Source organism: Electrophorus electricus, chromosome 11 (genome assembly GCF_041902795.1).
Source record: "Electrophorus electricus isolate QZ-2024a chromosome 11, ASM4190279v1, whole genome shotgun sequence".
NCBI lineage: Eukaryota > Metazoa > Chordata > Actinopteri > Gymnotiformes > Gymnotidae > Electrophorus > Electrophorus electricus.
This window is the reverse complement of record NC_137507.1, coordinates 7145021-7157725: the sequence shown is the minus strand read 5'-3', so window position 1 is coordinate 7157725 and position 12705 is coordinate 7145021. Positions and strand designations below refer to the sequence as shown.

The following is a 12705-nucleotide window of genomic DNA, read 5'->3' as shown; positions in this document are numbered from 1 at the left end:
ACCATGTACAGACAAAAGTTATGAGAATGACAAATTTTGTTTTTAACAAAGTTTACTGCCTCAGTTGTTTTTAGATGCTTTTGTCGGATGTTTTATATGGTATAGTGAAGTAAAATTATAAGCATTTCATAAGTTTTTTAACTTTTTTTTATTGACAAATACACCCAGTTTAAGCAAATACTTAATATTTACAATGTTGATCCTTCTTTTTAAGATTTCTGCAATTCATCTTGCTATGCTGGATATCAACATCTGGGCAAAATCTTGACGGATGGCAACCCATTCCTGCCTAATCAGTGTTTGATTATAGTTTCTGTGTTTTTGTTTGTCCACCCTCTTTTTGAGGAGAGACCACAGGTTCTCAATGGGATTGAGATCTGGGGAGTTTCCTGGCCATGGAACCAAAATTTCGATGTTCACCGAGCCACTTGGTTCTCACTTTTTGCCTTGTGACTTGGTGCTCTGTCTGATACCATTCCTTATTCATGACAGTGTTCACAGGCAAAATTCTGAGCAAATCCACTCCCTTGGATGAGAAGCAACCCCACACATGAATGGTCTCAGGCTGCCTCACAGTTGGCACAGAACCCTTTTCTTCTCTGACGTGGGCTTCCTCTCCAGTCCAATCCCCATACAGAACGTCAGTCTGTCCTCGATGTTTTTCTTGGTGGCTTTTCACGGCCCTTCCTGTCACTGAGCCGTCCTTTGCCTAACTGTGCGTGCAGATGCCCTCACACCTGCCTTCTGCCGTTCCTTCTTCACTGCAGTTGAACCTCTCTGTAAAGTTCTCGATGATTGGATAATTGGCTGATTTAGGTGCTGTCTTAAATGCAGCAGTGTCCTTGCCTGTGAAGCCCTTTCGATGCAATGCAATGATGCATATTGCCACCATAAAAACTGTAGCAGCAAACTCTTTGAAAACCAAAATTTGTGCTAGTCTCAAAACTCTGGCCACGACTGTAATTGCTGAATCACAGCCAACTTTAAACCCTACGGCCAGACCTGGACCTTTACTGTGACACATATGGCCCAGATTAAACACTTTAACTAGACGATCCCATCCGATGACAATAAGAAATATTTAACCCTTGTTATGAATAATTCTGTGGTGTGTAATTTGTTCTTTGAATATTAGAAGAGCATGTTAGAAATATGATTTATTATTATCAGCATTTAATCCTGATTTACTATACATTTTCTAAAAATCAAATCATCCATACATGTAAGTGTTATTTTAATTTTAAAAGAACTTCCAATATTCAAATATCAATATGAATCCACATAAAGTGAAACACACAGAAAAGAACAATGCTAATGTAGGAATTGGGATCCATTTCGGTCACAGTAATTATGTGAATATGTTTACGATGCAGCAGGAATATGTGAATCTTTACTCACACGAAGCCCTTGCTTTTTACAAGTTCTTAGCCAGCTGCTACAAGTTGCAGTTATTTCTACTAATGTAAGGGGAATCTTCTCTTATGAAATTAAGGACAACATGAGGTCAGAGAGGACAATGAGTTCCGCAGACAGAACACAGAGTTCTGAAACATTAGATTAAGGGGACATGGGCATACCTGAGGAAACCACAGTCATCCTCATTCTAGATTAACAGAGTGATTTTATAATAACAATGTTTTATTCTTGCAGCCAGTGTGTGCACAAGCACTAACAATAGCAAAGAAATCTTATCTGTATATTGGGCAGTAGGACAGTAGCATTTCTGGTACTCCAGAAAAGCTTGAGTCCTACTGCCCAGAACTTGTTTTCTGTAGAAATAAAATGCAGGTATGATTTCTTGGGTATTTTTAGTGTAATACATTCTTATACTTTCCAAAATTAAAGGAAGATCCCAACCAAGTGCTGAGAAATTATTTTTAACTTTTCGGTTTAGCTCGATTCACCCCCGTTCATTCTGGAAAGCTGGTTTTACATCGGGGTGCTTCTCTCCTCAGGCCATGGAACCTTTAACTGGCCTTCTGTTTCTAATCCTAAAATACTGAAACGAAAAATTGAACTTTATTTTATTTTTCTATATTTAGAAATGGAAAAAAAAATATTTCTCACACTCACACGACTCTCTGTGCTCACATATTCTGTACTGTAATGCAGACAAATGTCCAGTTACGCTGTGATTATTTACACATTTATAGTGCGGCTCACTAACACTACATGTGAACAGCTGTCACTTCCGAGGCACACCCTGTCTGACAAAATCACCACAGGCATGCATATAAATCCAAAACGACAACCGTGCTGTGATCTGATCTATGTAGACATGTAAAATGGTCACATAGAGAGAGTTAAAGTGACAGCGCACAGAAGCGACAAATGACGGGGCAGGACACTTCTGGTACCAGTCCGATTTTAACTGGGCTCAGTCCTCCACTGAGCTAGGCACCAGTTTAAAGCTTCAAACAGAGAGAAGCCAAACGCCATAAATGTAAGTCACTTTACTGAGTCAAGAGGAAAACGTGTCTGCTAAACACAGTGTCCTGGTACTGCTGCGAGTTGCCCTGTGAAGCCTGAAACATTCATTCAGAAGTCTGAGCTGGTGGGTCTGACTGGCGTATTTCAGAAGTCTGATGTCTTCAGGTATTACAGTTTTCCTCGGTCGCTTTGGTGCATTTCTCGAATCCTCATTTTCAAAACAAAAAGAGTATTTTTAGAGAGAATTCGTATGAACAGCACCACATAGGAGATAAATTTTTGTCTCAAAAGTAGGTCTCACAAACCAGCCAAAACGCAGGTCTCCAAGCATCCAAAGGCATGTGATCTGGCACAGCTTTCTGCAGAGCAGTGGCCAAAGTGCACACAGCCTTCAGCTGACAGCAGTCGCTCTCTCAGGCCACATTTCTATCACGGAGCTGCACGAATTCTCTTTCAACGTTTTGTGCACTTACATATTTCCACCAGAGAGCTCGCCAATCCCCAAATTTGCACAGTGCAGATTTTAGGAAACACCCTGCAAGCTCACGTGCCTTGATTCAGTGGGGTTTTGACAAGGAAACAGTTCTGTTTTAGTAATATTTTACAACAGTGCATGGATGGATAGATCGATGGATGCTCTTCTGATCAGTCTTCAGTCGGTCTTCTTTATCAGTTGATAACTAGGCAAAGATCCATGGGCTGTTTTAATGCTGGTGAAAGCTCGCCTTTACTGTCATTTGTTCAGTAGCTACATTGTTTACGCAGTCTGCTATACTGCTGACCTATTAAGGTCACCAGCCTTTCTTTACTTAGTATATTTAAAATTGTTCTTTTTTAAAACCAAGACTCTAATTTATACCGTTTTCAGATAAACTAATGATGGTACCGATAAAAATGGTTTGGGTTTAGAAAGGTGTACAGTGGCTCGCGCCAGTCTTATGCATGCTTGTGCAGACAACCTCCCTTCCTCCCCCCTCCAAACACACACACACACACACACACACACACACACACACACACACACACACACACACACACACACACACACACACACACACACACACACACACACACACACAAAAGCCTGAACTGCGCGTGCTGGATCTCACCGATTCCTCGCCCTTCTTTTGAAGCTCTACAAATCATCCCGAAAGCTCTGAAAAACAATAATGGATGGCAGACTATTTACCATATAAAATAGGGTTTATTAGCCTAAAATCTGCAGACATTCTTACATACAGTGAAATCCCATGGCGGGGCAGAGGGAATCGCGATAAGGGTTTTTTCTACATTCGCCCTGTAGACTATCCAATGTGCAAATCGATGATAGAGTGAGTTCACGGAAACATGTACGGACGAAGCATCGTTTGCGTCCTCGTGTTTTTACTGGTTAGAGTGGAGATTGCAGGTGAGTGCACGTTTCATATCTCGTTCTTTTGAATTTATCATACGTTTCATATCTCATTGTCAGTTTTGGGGGTTTCCTTCTGTCGACATTTCACAGTCAGAGAAGGCAGACATTTAGCTGCTCATAGCGCGCGGGGTGAATGGGTAGAGGAGCAGCATGCGTCTCGAGAACATGGGCTGGAAATGCACATCGGGATAATGGCTGTTATGTTGCATCCCTCCATCCTCAGTACCGTTTCCTTTGACAACACTATAGCCACTACTTCTTTGCTTAATCTTTTGCTGTCATCACGTAACCTCAAATAAGCAAGGTATTCTGCGTGCGACAAAGGAAATGTGGTTGAAATGTACAATATGAAGACTATGTGGGAATACATGTCGTCTGGCATTATCGTGCAGTTCTGTCCGATGTCTTGTGTCTGCACCTCCAGTCTCTCGGACTGGTTTCGCCGAAAAGCAGCACGGTCGCCGCGCACGAAACGTGTGAACTGCTGTCTGGATAAACATACTCATAAATGACTTGGCTGTCAACTAATAACCTTTTGTTCTTGCATTTGGGGTATTTAAAATTTCCTTAAACTGCTTTAAAGACTGAGCAGTGATTTAGGCTGATTTAAAGCCATGGTACAGAGATTTAGACTGATTTAAAGCCACAGTGCAGTGATTTAAGTTGATTTAAAGACACAGTGCACTGACTTCATGATGTCAGAATGATTGTTTATTGTTTGAATCCGGTCATATTAGACACCTGGGGGTAACAGCCTCAAATCTTGTATTTCGAGATTTCACAGTACAGTATTAGACATAAGTCTAAAAATTGCATAAAACCCCCTTACTTAAGTGTTATAGAAATGAAGTGGAAAATTAATCTTTTTGTTGTTTCAAAATCAGCCAAATAGAATTTCTCATAGTTAAACTATAGTTACACATTCTCATACAGAAAAAGAAAAAAAAGCAATATTTGTAAAGCAACCTTGAGTTTGAGAAAGGCGCAATAAAAATGCAACTATTAATAATAATAATAATAATAATAATAAAAGTATTCATATTTACTTATTTGTTTTTAGTGTTTACGTTTAGTTGTGATTTATTTCCTCAGTGTTGTGCTTATGTTGTTCTTTCAGGGGGCTTCTCGGGGGATGGTAGGGTGTATCCGGCACGGCATTACGGTCGCCAGGTGCCAGTCACTCCACGGTATCGACGCGCGGGCCTCCGGGAACAGGAGCAGGCGCTGAAACTCACCAGTGCATCTGCTCATGCCCAGTCCCATGCTCGAGTTGCCAAGGTGATGCCCTCCACACTCCTGGAGCCGCATTTTCAGCAGGTTGTGCAGGACCACTCAGGACTCAGCCTGCTCGCCAGGGCGGAAGACCAAGAGGTGCATGTGGAGGACACACCTGTGTCAGCGCGTCACATCGTCACCATGGTGAGTGACGTCTGGGTCTCAGTAGGCAGGGCAGAGGCCAACTTGTGAGTTGCTATTAGGGGCTATGTGGAAGTTTGAGGTTTTGAAACAAGCAAAAGTTTGCTTCTTATGTTAGGCTTCAGGTTACTACTTTGTATACAGAGGTATACATTTATTTAAAATATTAATTGAAAATGTAGAAGCCATTACTGTAAAGCATCGCCAGGTATTCTCTCTATAGATCTCAAAGCAGATTTTTGGATCCTTTCTTATTCAAAATGAACTTGACTTTAGTAAGAGCCACAGCAAATACACATAACGTTTTTTTGTTACATTTTTGTCAAATTTGCCGTCTGACACCAGAGTCGGCAGCACAGACAGACCATCTGACTTCTCGGTTCAATCAAAATCACTTCATGTCCAAATACCAAATCCGAAGTTTGTTTTGTCATGAAGGTGTGTGCCAGCTAACATATGAAAAAGTACCAGGGCATTTGCCCACATAAACACTCACCAGCCGTTTTCTTAAAATGGCCCAGAGAGAGAGAGAGAGAGAGAGAGAGAGAGAGAGAGAGAGAGAGAGAGAGAGAGAGAGAGAGAGAGAGAGAGAGAGAGAGAGAGAGAGAGAGAGAGAGAGAGAGAGAGAGAGAGAGAGAGAGAGGTGAATCAAATGATTTGTTTACAGTGTGAGTGTTGCACAGTGCGAGTTACCAGTGACTGGCGCAGTGTGAGGAAAAAGAGTGCACCTACATAGCAGCGGCTGAAATAGAAAACCCACCAAATAACAGTGAAGTTTTCCTGGTGTGCTGGTGGGTCTGACAGAAACCAGCTGAAAAACATCACCCAAGGATAGTGACCAATGTGTGAACGGAGCAGTGGCTCTGACAGCCGAGAAGAGCTGGCCTGACTGGGCTTGGTCTGTCGAGACATGGAGCGGAGACAGAAGGGCTCGTAGCCGTGGATACACCCCAGCGTTTGTCCAGAAATCAGAGCTGGACTGACCAGAGAGGGGTGTGGCTGTTTCTGCGAGCTGGGACTGCACGATAGATGACAAAGGAGTGCTGAGATCCACAAACACTTGTGTGTTGTAGGACATCACACTAATTCCGGAGTTTAGATTCTGAGACCTTTTGTTGAAATGCGGCAGAAACCTCTGCAATGAGTTTCCACACTGACCACGGGCGGTTCATTACATTCATGCATTTGACAGATGCAAGTTCAGTCATGTCACAGAGGTGGGTGAAGGCAGCGTTCGTTACCAGTCACGCCCAAGGACTTTTACTGGTACGCTATCATGCATTTAACTAGACAGGTGAATGAACCCTATTCCCCACTGGGGGGCAGTATTGTCACCCATTACACTATACCAACTGCTAGTCAGTAGCTAGTGTCTTGTGTAGTCACTGGCATGTCTTTGCTTAACCAACTGTTGTTTGTGTCTCAGAGCTCCAGTGATCAGTTTTGTCAGAATGGAGATTTTGTATATTGTTCACTGCTTTGTTGTTCATGGTTGTAGTTTGGTTTCGGTATCAAATATTTCACAAAAATATTTCAACTACAAATGAGTGAAATATAAGAATGCACCTGACATGAGAAACACAGCTTACTGACGTCTGATTGCCGTGTAAGGGAGCATGTAGTTTTCGTTAGTCTTTATGTTTGCATGTTTGTTTCTAAGCGAAGGTGGTGTGTGTACTCACTTGTGATCTCCACGATCTCCCCGTTGTCCTGCTAGCTGAGACATTAGTCTGTTTCTGCTGCTGAAGTCTCAACAGCCTTCAGCCCTCAGGCACTGGCCTCTAGAAGAGGCCCCTGCCGCCCCCTGCTAGCTCCTGGGACATCTGGACCTCTGGGAGCCTCCAGGACACAGAGCTGGCCCAGTCAGATCTCCAGGCTCTCACTGAAAGCTTTGTCTGTTGTGTAGGTGGGTGTGAACTCTACTGGGCTCTTAACATATGCATGGAATTCACCACACTAAAGATATCTGCGTTTTAGAAATATGGATAAAACAAAGTATGAACCTCGAAGAGTTAAGAGTCCCATCAATATTTTAAAGTATTGTGTCAGCGGTTTTATGAATAAGTACAAATAGGTGAAGAATTGGTTTGTTGATGAGTTTTTATATTTTTCTTTATATTCTCTTACTTTTGGGTCACTTTTAGGCCAGTCTGGCCTGAGTACTGGATGGGAAAACACACACAGTGTGTTTTCCTACTTGCTGTAAGTAGGATGCACACTTTAATGATATTATGGAAACTGCCAGTTCTGTATGTGAACGTGTATGTGTATACCAAACCAACTCAGTCCCTGTAGTTCCAGAGATGACGGGAATGCCATCATATTTATACCACATATCACATTTTCAGTCTGTTAATACAATGGGTTAGATAGTTTCTCTCTGGATGCTTGCATAGGATGACTCTTCTATAAATCATCTCCTGAGTATATTCTCTAATCTGTAAATAAACTCCTGGAGTTTATTCTCTAATTTGTAAATAAATTCCTGGAGTATATTCTCTAATCTTCTATAAATCATCTCATGGAGTATATTATCTAAATTCCCCCGTGACAAGGAAGGTTTTTTGCTGACTGTGAGTGCGTATGTGCACATCACTCTCATGGGCGTGGGTAAATGCATATGGTGTGTGTGTGTGTGTATGTGTTTATGTGTGGCTTTACGTAGGGGATCTCTCCATCTCCTCCCCCCCCAATGCACATCGAGTCTTTGCAGAAGAGCTTCCTTTTGAACGGTTGATGAATAATTATTGGATTTTGTTTTCACAGTTGAATGTATTAACATTAGTCAGGGATCAGTCGGGTTCAGCGGCTTCTGAAGGAGAAGGAAGAGATGTCTTAAAGAAGGAAATTAAAAAAAAGATGAACAGATACCAAATGGAGAAATCATTATGGAAGGGGTGAAGCAGGACAGGTGCGAATATAGGAAAAGAAGTAGAGAGAGAGGGACAGAGAGAGCGAGAGAAAGAAAGAGGCAGGTGGTTGTCACCTGCCATGTCCTCAGTTTACCGAGTGGTTGCGTAACCACACAGATGGCATACGTCCGTTTCGAGTCAGTTTGTGTGTGTGTGTGTGTGTGTGTGTGTATGTGTACGCGCGCGTTTGTGTGTGCGTGTTTGTGTGCGTGCGTGCGTTTGTGTGCGTGCGTGTGTGTTTGTGTGTGCGTGTGTGTATGTGCGTGTGTGTGTGTGTGCGCGTGTGTTTGTGTGTGTGTATGTGTGTCTCGTGTGTGTGCGCATGACACGTACTGCTCTGGGTCATACCACTCTGACATGTACAGCTCTGGGATGTACCACTCTGGACAGTGTGAAACTCCTCTGTGCTGCCAGGTGGTAATCTGCATTGTTTGGCTGTTTGATGGATGTGTGGAGGATCTTGGTCAGGTTCTGTCATCCTTCCTGGGGGCTGCACCTGTTTGTCATCATCAGCCATGAACAGAACTGTAGGGTATTTATTTACCTAAATCATAACACGCTCGTACGCAGTGTATGTGAAGATGTTGGAAACAGAGATAACAAATATTGCAGAAAGGTGTACAGGGGAAAAAGGAGAGGAGAGGAGGGGAGAGAGGAGATGTAACATGCTCTGCATGGTAGCAGGAGTCTTGCCAATGGCTCTAATAGCTGATTGGCCATGGAAGAGGGACCCCTGTTCAACTTCTGTACCCTGTTCCTCTGTCCATCACCATGGAAACAGTGAGAGTGACATGGACCTGCAGCTTTTCTCATCAGTATAACAAATTGGGGCCAGGGGTGTGTGTATGTGTGTGAGACATGGGTGTGTGTGTGTGTGTGTGTGTGTGTGTCAGTGTAGAGGTAGCCTGTGGGCCAGGGTGACTGAGGATATTAAGTACAGTTATTCTGAAGGCAGAGCTGTTGCCCTTCTGCTCGTGTGTGTGTGTGTGTGTGTGTGTGTGTGTGTGTGTGTGTGTGTGTGTGTGTGTGTGTGTGTGTGTGTGTGTGTGTGTGCGCATGTGTGGCTTCTACTCATGAGGGAGGACCAGCTCTGGTGCTCCACGCCACCTACACACCAGGCCTGGGAAGCACTTAAGGAGAGACCAGCATCACAGGTCTGTCTCAGCTTTTTGCTATGAAGGGAAACCTGATCCCATAATGCAATGCAACCATTATAATCGTATTCATATTCAAAATATCAAAAATCACGCACCATGTGCTGAGTACTATCTAATATATTAATATTAATTAATATGTTATTAATATTATATTAATATTAATGTCTTAATATATTTTTGTTAACAGTATAGGATTAAGCGCAGTACAACCAAGAGCAATATTACTGTGTTAACACTGTGGGATCTAGTGTGTTAATATTATTTTATTATCACGAGAATGTCACACTTCCTCTTTTTCGATTAAATAATGAAATTTCGAAAAATGTTTGAACGTTGTAATGCTCCAGTGTTAAAGTGTTAAAAATGTAACCTCGTTAAGATAATGTCTTCTTTTGGCCTGATGCCTTTTTTAATGACATCCAGTTGAATTTTTGACATACTTTATATGAGAAATATTCATCTGCTTCATAGAGATCAGGATGAGTGACAAGTGAGTGGATGTTATCAGGAAAGGAAAACTTTCTGAAAATGAGGAACCAAAACTCAAAATTGGAACCTGTTCTTCTCTACCTGCTACCAGACAGTGAACTTAAGAGTCCTACCCGGAGTTCACATGAATGGTGTTATACACACAGAGGTCAACGTAGAGAGGTCAATATACAGATGTAAACAACCAGAGGTAAATACGCAGAGGTCAACACAGAGAGGTCAATGTACAGATGTAAACAACCAGAGGTACACAAAGTTCAAACTCCAGAGGTCAAGGTACAGAGGTCAAGGCACAGCGGTCAAGAGACAGAGGCCAACAGGCAGATGTGAGGGCGACTGCCGAATGTGATGGACATGTTGGGGAGTACGTTGTGTGTGTGTGTGTGTGTGTGTGTGTGTGTGTGTATGTGTGTGTGCGTGACTGAGTATGCGCTTGTGTGTTTGAGTATGATTTTTGTATTTATTTTTGTGAGTGTAGTGTTGATGGCAGCCAGATGCAGCGTCTCCTGCCTGTGCTGAAACCTGGTAGCCTGGCAGAAGCTGAGGAGGCACAATGAGAACTTCTCAGTGTGTGTGTGTGTGTGTGTGTGTGTGTGTGTGTGTGTGTGTTTCCCTGAGTGTATTTCCTGTTGCAGTAATGGATTCTCCCTCAGTGTTACATTAGAGAGGGGGAGGGGCAGTGGTTGGGCACATGGTCAGCATGGCCAGTGTTTTCTGACTCAGTCTTGCTCTCTGACACACACAGACACATGTGTGTGCACACACACGTGCATACACACAAGCGCACACACACACTTTGTCTTTCTGTTTTTAACTCTTTCTGTCTTTTCTGACTGTTATGTTTCTTTTCCCTTAAAGTAAAGCGCAGTTTAGGTGTGTCTCACATTTTAGTAAATGTTACCCAGAAAACATCTGCTTTCCTGAACACCTTAAATGCAAAGGTGTGGTCTATGTGGGTGTGGTCTACAGCTATAGTCCAAAGGTGTGGTCTATGTGGGTGTGGTCTACAGCTATAGTCCAAAGGTGTGGTCTATTTGGGTGTGGTCTACGGCTATAATTCAAAGGTGTGGTCTATGTGGGTGTGGTCTACGGCTATAGTCCAAAGGTGAGGTCTATGTGGGTGTGGTCTATGACTACAGTTCAAAGGTGTGGTCTGTGTGGGTGTGGTCTATAGATATAGTACAAAGTTGTGGTCTATGTGGGTGTGGTCTACAGCTATAGTCCAAAGGTGTGGTCTATGTGGGTGTGGTCTACAGCTATAGTTCAAAGGTGTGGTCTATGTGGGCATGGTCTACAGCTATAGTTCTTTTTAAGCAAATCTTTTCAGGTTAAACTCTGCAGGTCCTTTGCTTGCTTCTCAGTCTGTATCCTCTGAGCCACTGCTAGAGTCCCATTCTCCACCAGGGAGCAGTGGCTTTCACTGTGAGAAAATGCATGTGTTTTCAACAGCCCTGAGGAGCACAATGAGCTGTGAACCATGTCTCTATCACAGTGATTACATGCTGTCATTTGTCCCAAAGTCGAATTTTGATAAACTGATGTGTCAAGCAATGCATCAGTGAAGCAAATCTTAAACAACCCAAATCACATCAACCAAAGGCCTGTCTACTTTCCTGGAGCTGGGCATTTCTGCTGACATCTCTCTCTTTTTCTTTCTCTCTCTCTATCCTTCTAGATGGACACATATAGGGCCCTTAAATTTAGGGCCTTCATCATATTGGACCGACCCTGAGAAAATAAGGCTGAAACCTTGTTAAACCTTGCCTTTACTATGGAATTTAACGCAGGCATAACCCAAACATTGGAAGCTTGCTTTAGAAACATATACAGCTGAAGCAAAACAAAACCTGGTAGAGGATGTAGAGAAAAGTGCCATCGACACCAAGGTCATGGGGTCATTTCCCAATGAGCTCACAGCCGGTCATACTGATAGACATGTAAGTGACTCTGGATGAGAGCATCTGCCAGACGCTTTAAGTGTGAGACAGATCATGACATTGTGACATATGCAAATGAGTATAGCAAAGTTAGCTTGTGTGGTTGCCTTACAGTGTGGTAAAGCACAGTGCTCACGTAGATGGCTGAACAAACTGGAACAGCTTTATTCCTTCGCAGAAATGTTTCTTGTGCGAGGTCTGCAGAGTTGGTCCTCAAAGACAATCAGCATCTGCTCAGACAAGCAAAACAAACAAGCACCAAACCAAAGTACACCCACACATCAGACTTCCTGTCTTAGCCACACACGATGACTCTGAACGCCATTGCGTTCCTTTAACAGGCCTTTCGCAAACTAGCAAGTTAGCAAAGTGCACACTGCATGCTACATACTAAACACTGCATACTACGATTTAAACATTGCATACTACAAACTGCATGCTGAACACTAGATACTACATACTGCACACTGCATACTGTATACTACATACTAAACACTGCATACTACAAACTGCATACTGAACACTAGATACTACATACTGCACACTGCATACTGTATACTACATACTAAACACTGTATACTACATACTAAACACTGCATACTACAAACTGCATACTGAACACTAGATACTACATACTGCACACTGCACACTGTATACTACATACTAAACACTGTATACTACATACTAAACACTGCATACTACATACTAAACACTGCATACTACAAACTGCATGCTGAACACTAGATACTACATACTGCACACTGCACACTGTATACTACATACTAAACACTGTATACTACATACTAAACACTGCATACTACAAACTGCATACTGAACACTAGATACTACATACTGCACACTGCACACTGTATACTACATACTAAACACTGTATACTACATACTAAACACTGCATACTACAAACTGCATACTGAACACTAGATACTACATA

At 42.6% G+C, this 12705-nt stretch overlaps 1 protein-coding gene across 3 annotated transcripts in view; it reads left to right on the top strand.

Annotated features, from left to right (window-relative positions):
* Window positions 1–3490: 3490 nt before the first annotated feature.
* The window catches only part of ptprr (protein tyrosine phosphatase receptor type R), a 41692-nt gene continuing 32477 nt past the window's right edge, over window positions 3491–12705 (top strand). For 2 of the 3 annotated variants that reach the window (XM_027007504.3, XM_027007503.3), the window contains exons 1-2: window positions 3491–3838; window positions 4962–5263. In XM_027007504.3, coding sequence (XP_026863305.2) covers window positions 3778–3838; window positions 4962–5263 — 363 coding nt within the window. In that variant the 5' untranslated portion in view covers window positions 3491–3777. The remainder of the gene's footprint in view (window positions 3839–4961; window positions 5264–12705) is intronic. The other variant, XM_027007505.3, reaches the window with a different exon arrangement.